At 49.0% G+C, this 22,300-nt stretch overlaps 4 protein-coding genes across 4 annotated transcripts; 1 reads left to right on the forward strand and 3 right to left on the reverse strand.

Annotated features, from left to right (window-relative positions):
• Nucleotides 1-1,211: 1,211 nt before the first annotated feature.
• Nucleotides 1,212-1,991, reverse strand: EI90DRAFT_3018956 (uncharacterized protein; the record flags this gene model as incomplete). The annotated part of the gene is made up of 3 exons (XM_039057280.1): nt 1,212-1,622; nt 1,693-1,878; nt 1,932-1,991. 3 exons carry the CDS (start codon nt 1,989-1,991, stop codon nt 1,212-1,214), a joined length of 657 nt encoding a protein of 218 aa, XP_038912390.1.
• A 4,158-nt stretch (nt 1,992-6,149) lies between these two features.
• On the forward strand, nt 6,150-7,754 carry EI90DRAFT_3128465 (uncharacterized protein; the record flags this gene model as incomplete). The annotated part of the gene is made up of 6 exons (XM_039064099.1): nt 6,150-6,216; nt 6,329-6,460; nt 6,523-6,597; nt 6,655-6,862; nt 6,924-7,329; nt 7,383-7,754. The coding sequence occupies 6 exons, from the start codon at nt 6,150-6,152 to the stop codon at nt 7,752-7,754; spliced, it is 1,260 nt and encodes a 419-aa protein (XP_038912391.1).
• Nucleotides 7,755-16,052: 8,298 nt separating this feature from the next.
• Nucleotides 16,053-18,313, reverse strand: EI90DRAFT_3072240 (uncharacterized protein). The gene is made up of 6 exons (XM_039061361.1): nt 18,297-18,313; nt 17,732-18,243; nt 17,131-17,679; nt 16,866-17,082; nt 16,547-16,814; nt 16,053-16,499 (listed from the first exon to the last, which is right to left on the reverse strand). Exons 2-6 carry the CDS (start codon nt 18,150-18,152, stop codon nt 16,161-16,163), a joined length of 1,794 nt encoding a protein of 597 aa, XP_038912392.1. The 5' UTR covers nt 18,153-18,243; nt 18,297-18,313; the 3' UTR covers nt 16,053-16,160.
• A 1,741-nt stretch (nt 18,314-20,054) lies between these two features.
• Nucleotides 20,055-20,756, reverse strand: EI90DRAFT_3072244 (uncharacterized protein). Its single transcript, XM_039061362.1, has 3 exons — nt 20,731-20,756; nt 20,331-20,664; nt 20,055-20,272 (listed from the first exon to the last, which is right to left on the reverse strand). The coding sequence occupies exons 2-3, from the start codon at nt 20,595-20,597 to the stop codon at nt 20,078-20,080; spliced, it is 462 nt and encodes a 153-aa protein (XP_038912393.1). The 5' UTR covers nt 20,598-20,664; nt 20,731-20,756; the 3' UTR covers nt 20,055-20,077.
• Nucleotides 20,757-22,300: the final 1,544 nt, after the last annotated feature.

The following is a 22,300-nucleotide window of genomic DNA, read 5'->3' on the forward strand; positions in this document are numbered from 1 at the left end:
GTGGGTTATGTATTCAATGAAGAAAGACCTCTTTCGGCATTTGCCTTTACATGTCATATGACTAGTTTATACCTAATATAAAAGTTGTAATGGTCGAGGGAAGTCCCTTGAAATTCAACAATTCCCCCAGCCAGCACCAAAACCCAGTGGGAAAGCTTGGCATGGGGTTTGGGTAGAGAAATAGGGGAAAACAATAAGGAGGCATACCTGGTTCTACCTGCTTGTAACCATGGACCATAAGATTCTGGTCCATTCCTATAACAGTATAGCTCTGACCCTGTTATGTCCTCTCCCATATCCTGTGCCACCGATATTGGCCAGTACAAAGGTGCACTGCTTTTCTGCACAACAGGCTTGAACTGATGGAAGTCCCCGCAAATTATCATGTTCAATCCTCCCCATGGCATGTGGCACCTCTCCTCCTCCCCATTGTGGGCTTTGATTAGCCCCATTATTGTAGAGAGGCGAGCCATCAGTGATCAGGATACCATTGAGTACTCATCAATTATGAGGTACTCCTTTCCTGCCCACATGCTTGCCAGTTTGCAGATTTTACTGGCCCCTGGCTTCCCTGACCGTTGAGCCGTCAATCCGAACAACATGTGAAGCATCTTCCCTCCTATGAGACTGGCAGCAATTCCTGTGTATGCGCCTAGGGCCAATTTCCCTTCTATGCCACGGCTCTTGAAGTATTGCCGAATACTGTGAATCACTCGCGACTTCCCTGTCCCACCTTCCCCAGTCAGGAGCATCAGCAATTGTTCTGCATCCTCTCCGCAAATCCTCGCTTCAAGGTGATGTGTTACCATTGCATACGCACGAAGCTGATCTTCATGTAGGCTTGAGACGTCTACATCATTGGATGTGTTGCTGCTTTCTGTCAGCATTTCAATTGTCTGCCACATAAAATCATTGCTCCTCTCATGCATTCCGTTCAGCGCTTCTTCCAAAGTTGTCACTGCCATTGTTTGTGTGAGCGTTCCTTCTCCACTTTCCTCTGCAACATGATTCTGTGCCATTGCCAACGACCATGCATTAAACCGTGCCATGTCTTCGTGCTCGGCTAGTCGTATCATTTCCTCGCATGACTCCCATGTTATCGTGTCCTCTGGGATGACGTTGCATCGCCTTGCAATTTCCACTGCCTGTCTCGCATGCAATACCTCTTCGGTCAGCTCGCATGTGGCAATGAATCGTCGCAATTCCCTTTCTTATCCTTCATCCATGCTTTGCTCCTCAATTCTTGCGTTTCCACCTTCCTCCTCTCTGTCATCTTCTCCATCCTCTTCATCACTTTCCATATTTCCTCCTTCATTGCCTTGCCTTCCACCGAATTGTCTTGCATAGTCTTGGTCTCGATCTGCTGCATCCTTGCACTCGTACCGATATTGCACGTTGGATGCGATGCATTCCATTCCGGGCTGACTCTCTTTGAATTCAGCATAGGCTCTCTCCCATGTTTGTTCCCTTTGCTTCAGGTCCTCTTTCCCCTGCCATGGCTTCCACATCATGAGCATGCTCGCATGATACATGCTGTTCTCCCCTTCCCTTGTCCTCCAGGGAAACCAGGCTCCTTTGATGTCAACGACTGTGTTATGGCCTTCTCCTCTTTTTACGTGTTGCTTCACATTGTGGAAAGGATGCCCTGCTAGATAACCACTCTGTATGTTCTTCGGTCATCCCCTTCCTCACGTTCCCTGTGTCTCCCCTGCACTTGACTTGCTTTCCCGCTTTTTTTTCTTTGTAGGTATTTGCTATGAACTCATACAGAGAGTATTCTTCGAATTCCGCTCCCCGATACATGTAATCTTCCCACAGGGTCCGCCCTTTCACAACCCCTTCGGGTGTGACATGAAGTATTACTTGCTCCTCGTCCTCCTATGCCTTTCTGTTTTAGTGGAGCCCGTTCCAAGTGTGTTGTTTTTACTCACTCCTTCTCCTTCTCCTTGCTGTTCATTCCTCATTTCCCCTGGTTTGTCCACCGGGTGCATAGCGTTTCCGCTGGTCCTCCCTTCTTCCTTGCATCCCATTACATCTCTGTTTGATTTTCGTTAAATGTTCGGTATGCTCTTTCCTTCTACATCTACTCACTCTGAATTCAGGGTACCATCTCTTCAATAAACCCATGATTCCGTTCCAATAAAGCGGAACGAAATTGTGCGGTCTCCCCAGCCCATCAAGTATGAAACTACTTGGGGTCCTGATTGCTCAGCATCGCGATTTGTGGCTCATAGGCATCAGAACAGCATTGTGCATGTGCGCTCTCGACTATCCTCCACAACCGGCTCCGGATTGAAATGGTAGGCCGCATGCTTCACAATCACTGAACACATATTATACACACTCTTCTGGCCTTTGGTAGCATAGTTGGAAATATACCAGGTGACGTTTTTGGTGTCTTCTCCATTTGTCAAAAGTTTGATGTCTTGATTACAACGGAGTGCGAGCAAGAGGTCTGGATGATAGTTATTGACGTATCCATAGTTCCATTGTACCATCCAATTCCCTTTCTCATCTATGGTGTCTTCTTCTGCTAATGGCCATGGTGCTCGCCGCTTACACTTCAGCAGCGCTGCTCACCCATGATACGACAAGCATGCTCCCATACGGCATGTATGTATCTGGTTCGACCTCATCAGCTTCCTTTCCAGTTCAGCCCGCTCTCCATATGATGGCATCAAGGGATTCAAAGTCCTAGACCATGCAAGGTCCGCTTGTCATGGCATCTCCGATATTGTTTTTGCATCCATTCCAGGTATGTGTGCACGGATATTCCGTGACAAGTACTCCTTCACCCTCTGCCTGAACAGCTCACTGCTCAACAATTCTTTCAGCTCTTCGCTTGATGGTGTGTTTTCCAACCACAAGAGTAGATGTAAATGCAATGTCACTCGATTTTGCGATTCCACCACACCAATGTATGCCACCACTTCTCCTACAACACCGCCAGTAGTGTGTATACAGTAAGTGCTGCGTTCCACTCCCATCAAGGTTTGCAGCATTGTGGTTATGATGAAATGGAAGAAACGTGCTGCCACAGAGGGATCGGCTGCAATGTTTTCACTTCGGTGGTGTGCATTTGGCCCTCTCATCCGATTGAAATTGTCTAGATTGATTTCTTCCCCGCAAAACACCTGTGCAATGGGGTCATGAAGATCGCTGGGGTTGATAGTTATCCACAGTGAGGGCGGGCCGTGCTTGATCGTCAAACTCCATATCTGGCTACAAATTGCAGCACGGCTATGGTTCGTGCCCACTACACGTGAGGCCGTTGCTTTTAAGTGTGTCAACAGCCGCCCTATGTTCTTGTCACTAATAGGCTGTTTTTTCCTTTCTTCTTCACAGCTACCTTCAATTCTTCCACACTAATCCTTGCCAGGTTTTCGATGTCCTTTTTGAATTCACCCCGGTTCATTTGCAATCGTGCAGATTGCAGGCATTGTTGCTTCTGATGGATACCGAATGTAATGAATGGGTATGAATGATCCTGTCGAAAACGCCGATCGTGATACTGCAAACTCCATTGTGCATGTTCCAAGAACGTCAATGGCTGCTTTTGATTGCCTCTTGGGGCCCCCTGCCCATATGGGTATAAGTGGGGAAATGCTGCCAAGAAATAGCGATGTTGTTCATTGCCCAAATCCTTCGCCATTGTCGATTGGTGACGAACTGCGTATCCACCTTCAGAAGACATGTTTGCCAATGCATGCATCAATAATTCACTGCTGGATAAGAGCGAAATATCTTGCTCTGCAACTCCAAGGTGTGTTAACGGCACTACATTCTCTTCTACTTCATCTTCGATTCACATCCCCTTCTAGCATGTGCTCATCTCCTCCTGCAATACTTTCATGAGTTACATGTCACTCCTTCGATTCAAGCTTTCTATACGCACCTTCTCTACCGTCCCCACTAGGTACATATGTACATATCGTTCTCGCCATCCAAGATCGTTTCATCCATCTCTTGCTGCATGCCTGCCTGTATTTCAATGGGCACATCATCCTCTGGCAAAGAAGCCAGAAGGTCTTCGTCAATCTCAAACTGTGTGTACAGTGGATTGTTGGTTAATAACCATTGCAAAGCAAGTAGCACTCTGCGACGCCTGACACGAAACATGCTCTTCAACCATTGCTTTGGAACGTGCTCCTGTCCGATGTATGTGACCGAGATTACCAATGCCAAAATGCGTGTCGGCCTCGGCATTTTACGTCCTTCCAGCATTTCGATTTTTTCGTTCATGTCCATATCATAACTCGTCACATTCCCTGCCATTCCGCGCTGCAATGTGACAGGATCCTGGCCTCTGGCTGTGAGAGGATACATCTTAAACACAAAGCATCGAGGATACACCAACAAGATTAACAACCATTCGGGAATGGTGAGTTCCTTCACTTCTACTGGAACCTCTCCTATCCACTGTCAGGGACGCGTCCAGGGTCGAGGCGGTCCGGGCGTAGCGTCCGGTGCTAAGGACCTCACGGGGGGTAGATCGGGCATGCATACTGGCAGGCCCGATGCGGGACAGCGGTCCCTGGCCACTTAGACTGAAGTGGGAATGTTGGGTTATTATTAAAAAGGGAAACTATGCTACTTACCTGAAGTGGGAATGTTGAGAAGAAGGTTACTTCTTTGGTTCCCACCCCAGGTGTGTTTATATACATGCGGCTTGGGTCACATGAGGTCCGCCACGTCACCCCGCATACAGCTGCGGTCACCCGGGTGTCCCTGTGAGGGATCCCGAGGGTGTATGCTGCATGCACGTGCACTAGGTTGCGCCCTAGAGCCATCCGGGGTCGTCCATGTCGTGTGTGCGTCACAGGCGGGTCAATAATACATAGATATAAGGGAACGGTCGTCAGTGTGAAATAGAAACAGAAATAGAAATAGAAATAGAAGTGGAAGAGGGATAGAGGGGGAAGGGATATGAGGGAGGGGTGCAGGGTGAGAGAAGGGGTACCGGGTGAGATAGGCCTGGGTGGAGGCGGGTCAGGCGGGTGTGCCCTGACATCCACAGACCATTTGCGAGCGCAAACTGAGGCATTCGATTTTTGCATAAACTTGTCATGCATTCCTCACAGATGTGCACAGTGCGCACTGCCTCTTCTTCTATAACCGCACTCCTAACAAGGAGCAGGCCATCAACCAACTCTATGCTTGGATGAGGGTTCTCTGGACGTAAGTGATGCCAATTGGGGATGTCATCCAGCGCAACCTGCCGGGTTTCGGGTTCCAGTTTCTCACGTCCACACGTCGCACACGTTGCATTCAAAGCGCTGTTTGATGTAGCTTCAAGGAATTGTCTTAACACTGTTTCTCGCGTGCTTTCGCTCGCACACCGGAGATAAGTTGAAGCGTCTTGACTACACATTTCTGCCTCATTGAGAGCTTGCATCACAGGGCTCCGCATCCGAGTGCCTCCTCGACCAATTTTCGTCATGATTGCTGAGCTGCACGGGTGACACGTACATCATGCTGTTGCAAAATAGCGATGATTTCACTGCTCTGAAGGCTTGGCCAGACCATGGAGTGATGTAACCAGAGAGTTCTCTCACCCTAGTTGACTGTGGCTGCCTCGCCGTTTCGCATGTTGAGTTGTTTATTCCAATTGTTCCTTTCTAATCACACTTCAAATCTATTCCAGTGGACATTGTGCACGAGGTGTTTCACCATCTTTTGTCTACTGTCCATCCTTCTCTCATCCCGTTTGTACAGCCATTAAGCTTATTGGCCCCTGCATTTCCCCTCCAGTACTGCTTGGATTTCCGACCCTTCATCAGGAGGGGTGCATCTGGAGTGCTACATTAGTGGCTTGCAATGTGGAAGTACTGTCCAGGCTTCTGTTCACTACTTCCTTCACTTCCGCTTAGCGGTGTTTTCCCTTTCAGACTTCCCTGTTGTTCACCGGCTATTTCCATGCTGCTTCCATGATCCGTTGAGGGTGTCTCCATACTTTGTTGCCACGACTTTGGGTTTGCCAGTTTCAAGGTTGCTCTGCTGCACCCTGCATACTTTACTTCCCCTTTGTCTCCCAGGAGGCAGGTGGCAGCGAGGACATGTATAAATGCGAACCCCTCTCGCCTTGCCTGGTCCCATCAGCCTACTACTCTTGCTCACAATTTCCTTTGCATCTCGACCCCATTAAAATGATGAATACAAAATGCGTTGCCTCGGATGCGGATGTTTCCCCCTCCAAAAAATCGAAGGCCCTTGCTGGTAAGTTTCCTTCTCCCTCCCCACCACGCTTTCCTTCATGACTCGTCCCTATAGATAAAACAGGTACTCCTTTTCTGTTTCACACCTCCACTATCCCCTACCTCATTCTTAGCTAAGCCGTCCACTGATGCTACCACTGTGTCTCTCTCTGGTTTGTGTAGATTGCCTGCTTTCGTTCCACTGCTAGATTCAATGCTGGAAAGCGGTGATGATGTTGAGGATGAGCTGCATGCCCATGATGAAGGTGCTTTCATCAATCCCTCCCCCCTTTGTACTGTCATACTAACGCCTCCTCCCTCCCTTAAGAGGATGTTTTCGTCCAGTCAGTTGTTAACACGCTTGAAATTAATGCTGGAATGACTGACAACGCCTCAGCAGAAGGTAGGTAATTATGTTGTTGTTGGTATGCTTTTCTCATCTCATGCCCGGTTCGCATAGATTGTTTCATCGAAGCGTCAGAGGAAATGAGGGAAGATGTCCTCCAGCGTGGTGAAGTGTATATTCCTGAATGGTTGAAGGCTTCGCAATCCATCAAAACTCGGCTTACCTTCACCCCTTGGGACAGTATCTCAGACAAGGAGGACGTTGTGGACAGCGACGACGAGCTGTTTCTTGACCATGATACCTACAGTGCGAAATTATGGGAGTAAGTTTTTCCTGTTCTTGCTTGTCCTCTCCCTCATGTCCTGTGTGTTGGTTTCTTTCAGGCGACTATACAGGATGTCGGTGATTGATGACTCAGAGGATGAAGGTTTCATCTTGGTTGGGAAATTCACGTGGGACGACACCAGATTCTCTTTCAATTCTGATAACATTTTTGCTTACAAGCATGCTGTTGGCAAGGTCAAGGCGAATGACCATGTTCGAATCTGGATTATTGGGTCCATTAAACAGGCTTGCCAATGGAAGTCCAATCTGTCCATGGGGATCGTTCCCTTCATTCGTTGCTGTTGGGCAAACGCTAAGGCTGCAATTCTTAACCATTCTGAAGGCAAACCGTCCTTTCATTTCTTGCCTTGTCTCTTTTATGTTTTGAAACTGCCTTTGGTAGAGGGAGTAAAGTCACCCTGCATCGCGAGTGATCATATTCCTTTGGCTGTGTTTACACCTAAGGTACATGCTTGCTTTGTGATTAGAGGGCCATTTTCCCCATTCCTTCGATGTAGGGCTCCTTCGATTGCATCTTTGATGCTTCCCACCTGTTCTCTCCTCAATTCAAGAAGAATAAGCGTTTCAATGGAGAACTGTTGCCCAGTCACATCATTCTGGCCGATTGTTTCCTGCAACGTTTTTCTGAGAAGGAAACGAGTTTGAAGAAGGCAGCATTCAAGATTTCCTCCATTGGTGTCTTCGGTCAAGGTGATGTTCCGCTCGCAAGTTCGTCCACTGTGGGTACTTCCCCTTCAAAGAAAAAATTCTGTATGTCATTCATCATTGGTGTCTCAGTATGGTGTGTGGAGAATAATATCCTTTGCAGAGTTTCTTCCTCTTCTCTGCTTTGTACTTTCTTGGATGTTTTCTCTTCCATGTGCCAATGAAAATATTTTCAGAGCTGTGCAGGGTGTTAGACACTGGTCCAGGGTCGGCACCGAAGGTCGCCATTAGCGGGCCGCTATAGGCGATGACAGCCATGATGCCGTGAACAAGGCCCAAGGGTAGGGCATTTGGCCTCAGCGACTCTAAAGGAGCGCTGTGCCCCCTAGCTGTCTCTTGGCCCTCATTTCAGACTCACTGGGGTTGCCTTGCTGGGGTCAGGACTTAAGGAGTCGTGGTCAAATCGATATTAGAGCTAAGGTACAATAAAGTATCATACAGGATATATATATAGGGAGAATGAATGAATGGAAGCGGACCCGGGCCGAAGGCTGAAGGGTCCGGAAGCAAAAGGAAACAAAGAGCGGGGTTGGCCACACAGTGGCCAGCAATGACCGAGGGTCAAAACAAACAATAACAGATAAATAAAAGAAGGAGCGTAGGGCCGTGATAGTGGCAATGGTATCGTAGCGGTGCTGGACTCGGAGTTGGGCCGGAGTCGGGCGCAGGAATGGTAGCGGCCCTGTAGGGGCCAAGTGGGCAGGGTAGAGGAATCGCACTGGGCACGGTGCCGGAGGTGGACTCAGGGTGGGAAGGTTGGTGTGGCTGTGGGGAAGTCGGCCAGGTGCAGGGGAGCCTAGGGGCAAGCGGGGGAGTGAGCAGGGAGTCCTCATGGGGGATAGGGCTGAGGTCAGGGCTCGCGCTCACGCTCGCATAGCGGGAATGGGCTCAGGCGGCATTGGGATGGGCAGGGAATGGGCTGGAATGCACAGCCATGACACAGGGGACACGTGCAATGCACGCACTCTAGTATTGATTGGGCTATATACCCTTGGTGTCATATCCATCCACAGCCATCGTCTTCCACTACCTCCGATCCTTCCGGATTACCTCTGCTCCTCTGCCACTAACCTCGGAGCCTCCGGTTTCCGCAATCACCTCCAACCCCCCTGATGGTCACCACCTCTCCAATTCAATATATTACCTACACCTCCCTAAGTACAGAGCCCCAAAGCTCTCTGGACAGCTCTGACGTTGTAGGAGTGCATAATGGGTGTGCTCAAATTCATGGAACCTTACACAGCAAATACGTCAAAATTGGGCTCCTGCCCTTGTACATTATTAGGAAGAAAGAATGATAGAGGGGAGTAATAGGAAAGAAGAAAGAGGGTTTTCGTACGAACCGAATGAGCCTTTCCGCGAAGGACTTGGTTGAGATTTGGTGGTGAAATTCAACCTGAGATGTCCTCATGAGCAAAGTGTCATATCCATGCATACCCGATCCCAACCCGACTCCCGGACCTCCATCTTCACCACCTCTGGAGTCCTACCCTACCGCTGTCCATTCCTATATTCACCTTCGGTCCTGACACCACACCTCCTCTCACCCCTCATGCCACCTCCACTCCTCCATCCTTCTCCTGTCCTATCTCCGCCCGCTCCGATACTCACCTTGGACCAAACACCACACCTCTCACCACCCTCCTACTCCTCCTCCCACTCCTCCACTTCCTCCTCACAACACCTCCACCCTTCTGTCATTCCCCTACCCTTCGCCTGTCCACTCCAATACTCACCTTTGGACCTGACACCTTTCCTCTCCTCCACTCCTCTCCCTTTTCCTCTTTCCTCTCTCTTCCCTCTGGCCCTCTTCTGCCGACCTTCTGCCAAGTTACGACCTTCCGCTGCTGTCCCGTACCTCATACCCGGACACTGCTTGTACCTTCGCTCTGAGACTCTGTCATAGTTCCTACCTCAGACTTTGACCCCACCTCGGCTTTAGTCCATTGCATTGGTGACCTCATACTATGTAAACACCATTGCCAATATTCCTCAGACTTTCAACCCCGCCTCTGTAACCTCCATAAGCTCCGTGACTGTCACGACTGACAAATCCCAGGACTCCATCAGTGGCGAACCAATGCCGATAGGCAAATCCGCCAACCCGAAACCCATCCTAACCAGCCCCCAACCCGGTGTCTGGCCCCTGCCTTATTGTGTGAGACTTGGCCAACAATCAGAACCTAGACCCTGCCGGCATTCCCACCTTACCTCCAGTTCCCGAGCCCTTGGCGCTCCCAGCATTCAGTCCCTCCAGTTCCTATGCCAGCCTTGTCTCCATCTGAACCACACTCATTGCTTCCCACTATGTGGTCACAGCCATGCCCCACTTCTGTGCATTCCACACCCTCTGCCCACTCCATGCCCTCTGCCCATCTCTGCACCCTCTGGCCACTTCTGGTTGCCCTTGACACCTCTGGTCAGGTCAACACTCCCACTCCCCTCTGTACCTCTGTTGGCCTTCATGCTGTCCTTGTGTGACAGTGCTGACAGATCAACCTCTGTTCACAGACTTGTGTCGGCACCGCACCGACCCCGCTTATTTGCGGACTTGTATCGGCGCCGCGCACTGACCTCCACTTTTGTCCTCTGGCCATTTTTGTCACTCGGCAACATAAACATTCATTCCTTGCCGAGTGCCTATTATGTTCACCCCAATATTGGCATTTGATCCGTGTGCTATTGCACTTTCCTATTCATTCATTTAATCTGTCAATATTGGTACTTGATCCACTTTGACTTTATTCATTCCTTGCCTCCCATTTCCCAGGTTCTTGTCCTTGGTTTAGTTTGACAAGTCCCCGCTCATTTCCGCTTATTTCCGCACCGGACCGACCGGTCCCTCTTTTGATTTCTCTTATCTACTTATACCTTGTAAATACTTTTGGGGACCTCAGTCTGAAATCAACTAGAGTACCCCCCCCCCCCTGTCTGGTCTGAGTCTCTCCTTCTGCAAAGGGGGCTTCCCCCCCTCTGAGTCCGTGCTCGTGGAGTCTGCGCTCCCCCTACAGGTCCGCTCCGCACGCAAGTCTTGTTTGAAGTCCACTGTGAGTGTCAATCCGTAAATATGGGATCTCCCCCAAACGTCAAGCTCAGGGCACAGCGCTCCACCTGAGTCGCTGAGGCCGCGATCTCACTCTGCTAACCTTGAACAGCGCTTCCAGATGCGCCGCATATTTCCACCTGCATATCCATGCACGTGCTCCAACAGAACTCTCCATCACCTCCGACCTCAACTCGGACAGAACCCAATCCGCCTTCTATCCACCTTCTGACAGTGTTCCGACTCTGACAGTGACCTCTGAGCTCCACAGATCGTCTTCGGCACTTTCCCCACTTGTAATGTATCTTTCGTGTTTTCCCCTCATCCCTATTTGGACTGCTGCTTCTTCCCATTCTAGCCAGTTAGTCATCATCCCCACTTCCCCTCATCCTCCTGCCCCTCTGGGAATCGCCCTCCTTACCTCCTTTCAGATGTATCATAGGTTCTGCCTTATGACCTTTGGTACTGCTCCACTTTTGCCATCCCTTTGTTCCTGTTCAGACGCCTTCATTCCGATTCGGTTCCCCTTCGCTTCCTTGTGCTTTTGCCCCCTCCATTATATATATCGGCGCTTGTACATACTCATAGCGGGCTCAGTCCGAAATCGACCTGAAATGCCCCCTAGAGACTTCCTGCTCGCCTACTGTGAAATTAAGGACCAAATGGACAAACAACAATGGCACAGTGCTCAGCTTGAGTCGCTGAGGCCAAGGTCCCTCCACGCTAAGTCTCTGATTCCACTCCGGAGTTGTCTGAATCCACCCGTTCTAACAGTCAAAAGCTGACGGAAGAGGACGATCTTGGGGTCATTAAATCGAGAAAAATGCCCAAATACTCAGTGTTGAATTTCGCCCTAATCGGTTCAGTGGTTGTGGAGATATTCTGATTATCAGGCATGATGGGAGTCACGGGACAATATGAACTATGTGGAAGCTCACGTGCAAGCTAGTCTCAGTGAAATTCAAGGAGAATATGGGCTAGTTAAACGATACAAATGCTAAAGAAGATATTGGAGTCTTGGAATTGTGGCATATTATTTGGCCCAAGTTTCCCTGTGCACAGATAATCAAGATATATATTCCGTTTCTGAGAATTCCCGTTCTCAGTCAAATCTCCACCAGACTTCACAAAATCGGTATCGATAGAAAGCTATGGATGAGGAGAGTCGAGTGGGATAAAGGGACGGAGGTTTGATGCAGTGTTTGGAGTGGTATGAGGAAGTTTGTGTTTTTCTTTTCAATTTCCTTTGTTGTTTGGGATTTTATTCTAAGCCAATGGCAGCCGAACCTTACCACCGGTGTTGGTGGAGGCTTAGCTCAGCCAAACCCATATATTTCGGACTCTTTTCACAGATTGTATGTTTGCTGTATGGGTATATGTACATAGCAATTGAAACAGATCAGAGATTTTCCCCCTCCCACTACTTTTGAAGTCCGTGCACTTGGGTGCTGTGAGTGGCCACATGATTGGTAAAGGGCTATCGTGACCTTTAGGAAAATCCACCACAGAAAGAAGATAAGCAAGAGTTATCAGAATTATATATATTTCCCCAAATTCCCCCCCCCCTCCCGTTGATTATATGGACCTGTTCATACCGCAACACCCCTTTTAGCCCCCTTTCCCTTTCTTCCCTAGCTTTTGGGGAGTGAGTTGGAGTGCTACCTTCCGTTTTCTGGAGACAGTAGCCAATTCCCACTTGCAACATCCACTAGCGCATTCCTGCCTCTGCTAGGCAATTCACTTGCTTGCCCTGCAAGTCTACCTTCGGGCCTATCCCTCCTTTCCACTTGTGGGTTATAACCCATCATTCCACTAAACCCGCAACCTGACTCATCGGTAATATTCAGTTGGCTAACATCTATCCCCGTTAGCTCTGCTCCACTCGGTCCCGCTATTCATGGGCCCGCCCTCACTGTAACTATATATACATAACTTCTAGATAGGTTACACCCTAGTGCTAAAATCGACTAGAGTTGATCCCCCTTTTTAGTTCTTGTTGCCAGTAAGTAAATTAGGGCATGGATGTGTAACTTGGCACAGCGCTCCTGGCTTGAGTCGCTGAGGCCAAAGCCCTCCACCATGGAGACAACTCCCTCATCTCACTCCGGTCTCTATCACTTGGTGTGCAGTGCTGCATTGGTGCTGAAAGTTAAGCTGAGTTCGTTCAGTTCCTTGTATGGTAGGGACTTGGCTATGGCTAGTCACATGATGCCATAGTCAATGTTTTTAAATTTAAATTTAAATATTGGGTAAATTAAACACTCAGGGAGCTCATATAGATAATAGTCCCCTGTGTGCAAATATGGCTCTATGAGCTCTATGAGCTCTCAGGCCTCCACATTGTCAGGGCACACCCACCTGACCCGGCCCCACCTAACCCGGTGCCCCACCATCCGCTCCTCCCGACCTCCCCCCTCTTCCCCTTTTTACCTTCCCTTTCTTCCTCCCCTTCTTTTCTATTCTCTTTCCCCTTTATTCCTTTCTTATCACATGGACGACTTCCTTTGTATCAATGTACCACTGACCCGGCTGCAGTGTAACATGCCCGAACCCGGACACACCGGACGACCCCCCACACACCAGGTGCTCCTAGGACCTCTTACGGAGGTACCCAGATGGAGGTGGCTGTGTGCTTGGGTGACGTGGCGCTTCCCACGTGGCCTCCAACCACATGTATATAAACACAGCCTAAGTGGGAACTGAGAAGCAACCTTCTTCTCACATTTCCCACTTTAGTCTCAGTGGCCAGGGACCCTTGTCTGCTTTGGGCCCGTTGTTACGCACGCCTGCGTCATACCTACCGGACCCTCAGCCTCAGGCAATACACCCAGGCGCTCTCGACCCCGGGTTGGTCCCTGACACACATTCAGGTTTGCTGATGTTGGGTGAGATAGGGAAAATTGTGGGGAATAACTGGCACATTTCTCAGACTTTCCAACTACATGTCCCCATAGTCCCAAATTTGGTATATCCTTCCAACCAGTTACTTCATGATCAATAAGTATTTTTCCTTATTTTTCCAAGGTCTGAGGGACACCAGAGACTGTCATATCCATCCCCGGCCATCGACTTCCGGTCCCTCCGTTCCCTTCGGTCTAACTCCGCTCCTTCTTCACTAACCTCGGAGCTCCCATATTCCGCAATCCTCTCGGTACCCCTCGATGGTCACCACCCCCTCATTTCAATTTATTACCTATGCCTCCCTAAGTACAGAGCCCTGAAGACTTCCGGACAGCTCCGACGTCTGCTAGCGCACTCCCACCTCCGCTGGGCAATACACTCGCCTGCCTTACCACTAACCCTGCGACCCAACTCGTCGGTAATATTCAGTCGGCTAATGCTTTAACCCCATTAGCTCCGCTCCGTTCGGCTCCGCCAATCGCGGACCCGTCTTCGCTGTAACCATATATATATCCCGCTTGTACATAGGTTACACTCCAGTAATAAAATCAACTAGAGTTACCCCCCCCTTCGGTTCTGATTGCCAGTCAGTAAGTTAGGGCTGGACGTGTCACTAGGCACAGCGCTCTTGGCAGAAGTCGCTGAGGCCAAAGCCCTCCGCTACAGAGACACTCCCTCGTCTCGAATCTGGTCTCTGACAGAGACTGTCTGTGCACCCCATTTCCCACACATGCACAATGGACATCTGACATCTGATTCTCCTCATGCAACATGTGTTGGAATTGTCTCCACATCCTCTACCATCCATATTATGGGCCCATCACAAAATTCCCAGCCATCTTTCCACTGTAGGTTTTCCACTATTTATCCTACATGTGAAACCCGATATTTTGCCTGTTTTGGGGTGTCTGTGACCATCACCCCTACAGCATCCACAAGCTCCTCTGTGTAAGGGAGATAGGCTGCATACTTGCAGCCCTCCCTAATTCATTCTGTATTTATCATGTTGGGTTTATGTTAAAAACCCTGGAGGTTGTGGAAGAGGGGTAAATGCGTGAGTCCGAATGCAGGCGGGGCTCAACTAGAGGGGGGTCCGAGGGCTCCGGTAGTGAACCGAAGCTTCTCAGGGAGCCCGGTTCTGCTGGATGGTACAAGAGGCTCTAAGAAGGATGCGGCCTCAGCGACTCGGAGGGAGCGCTGTGCCTCCATTACGTCTCAGTTAGTCCTTGTATTTCTTATGTCTGAGGTGTCTTGTAGAACAGGGACAGGAATCACTCAGAGGGACTTTGGGTGGCATTTTAGTCGAGATTAGAACTGAGGAACTACAGGTTCTAATCTACGTGTATTTATTAAAGGAGGATGGGGAGGACTTTAGTCAAAGCCCGAAATGACAAAATGGGGAAAACACCGAAAGGTACCGAATGATACCGAGAGGTACCAAAAGGTTCCGAACGATATCTAAAACGGGGAACCGAGGTGTCGGGCCAAGGAGGGCAGAGTTGGAGGCCGGAAAATGAATGGGGAAGACAAATGGATAAAGGGGGTTAGCCGACTGAATGGTAGTAAGAAGGTAGTCGTGCTAAGAATGGGAGATGACTAATAAGTGATAACGTGAGGGAGATCACCGAAGGATGCGGGTAGCTCCGAAAGCGGAGTTGCGTATCCGAAGGATGTTGGGTGACTCAAATAAATGAAATGGGTGGAGGAAGGGTTTAAGGGCATGTCACGGGATGTCGGAGGTCCGTCAGGATATCGGAGCAAATCCGGGATCTCCGAATGTTCCGACTCGGGACCGAGGTTCCGGGATGGGAGTGGCCAAGGTTCGGTGTGCCGCAACCAGACCGGAGCTGAGACAGTCAGGAGGGAAGGTGACTTGGAGAGTGGGGAGGCAAGGTGTAGGGGATGGTGAAGTTGTTAGGAAGGTGTGATGTGGTGGGAGTGTGCGGGGTCGGGATTCCGGGATATGACAGTTTATGATAGTTCATTTTCTCATTGTACCATGCAGTCCCAAGCCGCACTAATCACATGTAATTACATTACGTATATATAACCTACATGTAAGGGATTGACCTTACTTCACTATAATTCCCATTATAGTGATGCTGTTCTTTATTTATTTATTTGTGCCGAGATATGCAAATTACATATATATACCTTGGAGTAGTTGTAAAGGCCTGGTAGCCTTTTACCTCTACCCTGTTGAATATACAGCTCATCAAAGCTTATGTTTAGACAGACTAACTGAGGCCTGAGGTGAACGGGGGAACAGAACATTACCATCCCCAAAATAGTAAGTGACCCTTTCACTACATGAGAGGGGATAAAGGAAAAAAGCCGTTACTCCCCTGTTGATAAGATAGCTTCATACAGTGTATATCTGATGGACTGGGAGTGTGAGGCAACACTTGACTATTGCGAGATCACTTGCAAACTCAACAACTTATAACCTGCTTACACTCTGACTGGTACAAGTCTAATCTGACACCAGCATGCCAACTTCATAAACATGACCAGGATCTTCACCCTATTCATTGCCATTTCAAAGAGCAGGCCAAAAAAATTACATTGCATCGCTGGCAAAACTGATTACTGTGGGGTTGGAAAAAGAAGAAAAGAAAAAAGGACTTCAAAGTGATTGTAATTCTCTAAGTCCTTGCTCAGCTGATAAAACAGAACCCTCTACCATCCTCTGTCCAAGAGAACGGAGGTTTTCAGGAACACCAAACATATCATCAGCTGCAGCAATAAGTCTCCCAACACCCCAAATGTCAACCTCTGCACCATGGTCATCCTTGAATGCTTGTGGTGCATGTGTATCAGGACGTAAATGAAGGGCCGCCCTGGTTGGAGGGATGGCAGCATCTTCCCAGTCAATGAGGAACCACTGCTTGTGATTGGTGATGTTCCGTATGACATTTGGCCAGCAAATGTCTCGATGAAACACCTGTGGTTTAGCATGGGATACCTACAAACTCCATGAACCCAAATCAATAATCCTATACAGATACTTACCTGGAGGGCCTCAAGGACACAGATGACCGCATTCTTAACATCTTCAGCAGACCCCACACCTTTGGCATCGCCTCGAGGTTCAAGTTCAACAAAGCAACCATGTTCTGGATGGGACAATTCAATTCTTGTAAGGGAGTCAACATTTGGCACGCCTTTTGCTTTGAGTTTGCCATAGATAGATTGAAGAAAGGAAACTTTTGGTTCATCTTCTGCCCGATATTTCTTCCATATCTTCTTCTTAAAAAATTCAATGGATTTTCCATCATTGCTAACCTCGGGGTTAGGTTCAATGCAAACAAGATACACAAAAGATACTCACCGTTCCAATGTCAACATATCAGCATCCACAGCTTTTCCAACAGTACGTTCTAATGCCCGGAGAACCTTGACCATTCTGATCATCATTGCCGCATTTTTGATACGTCCTTGCATTGTTGACAGATCTGCAGCTAGAATGTCTTTTAAAACGATTTGGTCCCCCCCCTGGGCAGACTGGATTGCTACAAGTGCGACATCAGCACCAACGGCATAGTAGCCTAAACATGTGGGTCAATAACAGGTACTAAGGGAGAAGAATTACATACCAAGCACATACGGAGCAGGGTCATAGGCCCATCGAGTCTTTTCAGCGAGCTCCTGACGAGGATGTTTTCCAGAAAACGATGGCTTTTTCTCCTCCCCCCGGAATAAACAGGCCAATTGCAAGAGGAGACCAACATCAGGCCTGAAAGACCCAGCATGCGTGCCGTGGTTGCTGTTGCGTATCCACTTGGGCCCGTCAAGACACGTCGTGAGAATATCCAGGATGTTGCGGTCCCAGAATGAAATGAACGAATCTTCAGTACCTGATGAGTCCGGTGGAGTCCGGAGGATTGCTGCCTGTAATATGGGGAAGATGAATCTAGCCCTCTCATCCTCATTCTTGATGAAGAGCATCTCAAGGTCATCTGAAGAGCAATGATATTTAGGGATCATCAGGTTCGTTTGCAGGAGGTCCCGCCATTCTAGATCGGAAATGGGGATTTTCTCCTCGGGATCAAGAGGTGCATCCAGATGGATACTCAGATCGGTAGCGTTAGGCATAAATGTGAGTGGAACATTCCATTTATCCAACAACTTCTTTGAAATATCCACTGCAGACAAATGAGAAATGTTTCCTTCAAATAAAAAGTCGCGAAGACCTACCCGGATCCTCACGCTTCCTCTTTCCGACATGAGGCACTTGGACGACGAGATGGAGATAGCTTTCCTCGGGGCCTTCCTGCCAGTATCTGGATATCTTTTGTGCAGGGCTGAGAACCTGCACGGGGCCGTTCCCCTCCAGCGCCTCGCGGCGTGCAGGATCAGGGAACTCAATTGCTTTGATCCATTGATTAAAAGCTGCGACTTCGGCTTCTGTAACCCCCGTTGGTATTGGTGGCGAGAGCTTCCACAAAACCAGCTGGTCTGCATCCAGGTGATCCATTTGGTGGGATTTCTCAGACTTGATAGCCCTGCGAAGGTGGCTAACCAATGCGCGAGGCGACACATCCATAACAAACACGGTACCGAGGGGGTTTCTTCCACGGTCAACCGCCATGCAGGTAAGAGTGATGGAAGTGGCCATGGGCAACTGTTCTAGTGTTTAGCAGCGACAAGGGCCGGAAGACCGGCAACAGCCGTTCGCTCTGGGCAGTAAATTGCAAACTCAATGCCAACTTCATCAAATAATCAGTAATCATACTTGTAGGAATAAAGGCTCCAAACGCACAACGGCCTAATATTAAGCAGTCACAGAGGCTGGAGGCCTGGCGATGAATGCTGTCACAAATGACTCAATCGAGATGCGAATATTATTACATAAACATAAACATATGTTTCAACCTCTGTGTCTTAGGTGACCTTGGTTGTCTTAGGTGAGTGGATTTCATGTAGTATGTTGTTTTTGCTCATCCATGTCTACCCACCCTGAAGTGATCTGATCACGAAATTGCCGTGTGCTTGACTCAGCAGCTGCTGCAAATGCACACCACCGGTGCTCTCAACATCATGAGTCGGGGACTCTTCTCCTTTTCTCGAATATTGCTGAAAGAGACCATGACCTCAAACTAATCTCTCACGCCAGGAAGAATAGCAACACCAGCACCTGCGGAAATAGATCCATTCTCCCAGCCCAACCACAATGCCCCTGGCTAGTACGATTTCCGACCATGAATATTTTTGCGGTGTGCCCGGACACGAGTTCGCCCAACGATGATGGCAACCTGTTCCGTGGGCCGATTGGTGGCACCAAATCAAACAAGATGCCTGAGCTGCATGAGGTGTTATGGCTGCTTTCACTCAGTGGGCATCCGTGAGCACCGGAAGGTGTTGCGCTATACATTCCATGTTACGCTGACAACCGTGACATCTCGCGACCCAGCCGTTTGCACGCTACAGGCCTCGCTCGTGTTGCTGTGAATTTTCGTAAAACAAATTTTTCGCGCTGTTTAACTTCGACCGTAGGCTTGTTGGGTTACCCAGCACTGGTGGCGAAGTCGAACCATAGATTATCAACGCAGCGCAGGCTCGACACAGGTGCCGCGAACGCGAGAGGAGACCGAATGCGAGTTTTTCGTCGCGAAACTAATGATAATTCGCGGTTTTCGAGCAACGGTGGAATGTGTACGTGCGATTCCCATAGGCATTGACAGCCCGTTCAGGCTCCGGTGGACCGTCGTGCTCGACGGCACCGGTACATCGGCTTCGGGTGTTCCCATCGAAGGTGACCAATCTTGAAGACACAAAGAATCTCGTGACATTCTCCTATCTCCATTTTTTCCAGCGGTTCTCGATGAGTAATTTCATCAACTGTTGGTTTGCCATGCTACCCCATCTCTCATGGCTGCCATTCGTGCTGCATGTGACTCATTCGTGGGCTCTGTCTTCTAGTCCTGAAGTCTCCTCCTATTGGGATTGTAGCACCACCTCTCCTTTATTATAGCTACTGCAGGATCCTCGGCGACGTTGCAGAAAGTGCAGACACAACCCAACCCTACACTGGCTAAGTACCTTCGCTGGGACGGTGCTCGACCCTCTCTCAGGCTCGTGCTCCTAAACGTTCCCGGACTCGAAAACATACCACCTCTTTTCACAACTCGGATGCAGGAGCTTTGCCAAGAAACCTGAGTGACGGCCTTATAACAACCTCAAACTGAGCGGCTTATTGGTTGGTTGTTCGGCGCCGCTGAAGGCGTACATTCAGCAGCACCTCGCTCAACCGACGTTTATGAAGATGTCGAATAGTAAACAACACAATTCAGATTTGCCTCCGAAGAACTATTCCCCCCGGTTCGGCTCGTGATTCCTTTGAACCTCAGAAGCGCGCTGTTCTCGCTCTGGTGACTCGATGGACTTCTACCACTGCGAAAAACTGATTCAAGTGGGATGAACCCTCAGGAGTGGGCTGGTGCTCCGATGATTGTCAAATGTTACATTGTTATTTGGCCAAAAGCATTGCATATTCGTTGAACCGTGTACATCGACTGGAAACAAAGTAGAATAAAGTCTTGGTTAACGATTTCCTCCGGCTGTTATAGGGCTTCCTTCGGCTACTATGCTTCGCTGGGGCTCTGACCACCAAAAATCATGTATGAATTTGGTATCTAGGAAATCCCTTTGCTCCACGACTTTCCCGCTGGCGTTGAAGCGGAACCTGTGTACGTATGAAGTAGCGATCGGGTTTCCTTCCGCTGAGACGGCAGAAGGCTACATTTAGGGACTATTCAGCACTCCAGTGCAAAAGCATAGTCATGAATGGACACACCCCCAGCTTTGTGTAGAGGATTACGTTATTTTCGTTTCCCACACGTTTAAGACGATCATCTAAACGAGAAGTTTCTCGGTGTGCACTCATCACATGCATAATCGGACTGCACACCTGCATTCCTTTCATCGCTGGCCACCAAGCGGTACCGAATGCCTCGATGAATTCTGACTTTTTCATCTGATTCCATCCCGGCAAGATGATGGACTCTGGAAGTGCGTTCCAGACATAGTCGTTCACAACGCACTCATCTATGATGGCCTTCATGGTGTCATAAGAGTATGAGGTCAGGCGTCACAGAGCCGCAGAGCAGTTTTCACATTGGGGGACGGCTCTTTGAGAGTGGCGGCAAGGTGTTCGGTGAGTGGCAGGCATGTCTCGATAGTGAACACCCTCGGACCTTGGGTCTCTGACACTTATATTGCGTGTTTCCCTAGAATTTCATATGCATGATGCACATTGCGATAAGCCCTATATTGATAAACCAGAAACCAGCAGCTCAGAGTCGGAAGGTTCTGGCAATTGGAATGGAGATGCCCCATTGCGCGATATGCAAAGATGATATACTTACAGTAAGAGAAGATATATGCGGTTGTATCGGATCTTTAAATTCACTTTCAGTTCGATTTCTCGACTCCACCTGACGTCCCGCTCACACAGGTTTTAAGCGCAGCAGTAGATATGTGCTTGGGTGAGGATTACATCATCCCGCTAGTTATCTCAAGAGTTTACCTTGTTCATCGTCGCATCATGTATAGTCTGGCCCTACGCTGGTCGCAGTACACTGGATTCATCTCTCCCCGGCTGAAAAGAGGTGGGGCTAATCTTGATTAATTTGAATTTTGTTAATGCTTGTTTCGACCCCTGGGTCTTTGGCCCACTTCACCAAGCAGCTTGCGGCTCAACTGTCCAGAACAAAACATCAGGACAGATCGGGTTTTTCTGTTCGCCACCGCATGGCCGAGGCCGACAAAAACTTCATCTACGCCGACGTGTATGCGGGTTGCGGGTACATATGTCGTCGCTGGTTTGGTGTGTTGGCTCAGATCAGGCGATCGATCAACTCGGCTGTTTGTTGCCCCAGTCCCTTCCCTTGGATGAAAGCGGCCTTGTTTGGCTCAGGCTTGCAATTAACACAATTCCGAACCTGCGGCCTTTGTGCTAAAGAACCAGTCCGTTCGCGTACAAGAATGCGTGGTGATTTTGTATCACAATTGAGTTACCTTCAGCTCTGGGAGGCCCGCTGATCACTATTTCTGTCGGCCTCTGGACAAGTTGCATCAAACACTCATTCTGGGTGCTAGAGAGATCGCTTCAAAGCGAATAATCATATGTTGAGGCACACACTCGATCTACTAGTTAGGGGACCACCTTATCTTAATTAGTCTCATATGCATGGAATATAGCTATGAACACGCATGTGGACGTACGGAGTACAATGGCACAAGTGTCGCCGAGATACATGTTATTTACCTGCCCGCACTGTGTTCCGTTGGGCCCCCAGATAACGAAGATCAGTCATGCGTGTCAGCGTTACTCAGGGTTTGGTGTTTAGTCTCGCGGAAGCTTGCTCCGGGAACCAGTCTACAATTAATCGCCCTATCAGAAGAAGTCGCAACAGTCCCAGGAGGTGTGATTATTTACACGACTCTAGCTAGAAGATGAAACACCTGCTTTCTGACTTCCGAATTTTTTTGACACGTGGTACGGGAAGGTTGTAATCAGTGGCTAGAAACACCTCGCCTCCACCCTATGTTCGAGGAATGAAACCTATCGTGATGGAGGGCGTTGTACCATTGTAAACAGATCGGCCCATGGGTTAGTGATTACGCATTTTGGGTGCGCTGTTGACTAATTAAATTCGTCCTGCGCTGTGATATCCCTGTCAAAACTGGCACAGCGCGGCGATGTCAAGTGCCATGCGACGGGTGCTGCCCCACTGGATCCATGCTGATCAACGACAAAGGCAT

The sequence above is a fragment of the Cantharellus anzutake genome (genome assembly GCF_015039405.1).
Source record: "Cantharellus anzutake strain C23 chromosome Unknown EI90scaffold_50, whole genome shotgun sequence".
NCBI lineage: Eukaryota > Fungi > Basidiomycota > Agaricomycetes > Cantharellales > Hydnaceae > Cantharellus > Cantharellus anzutake.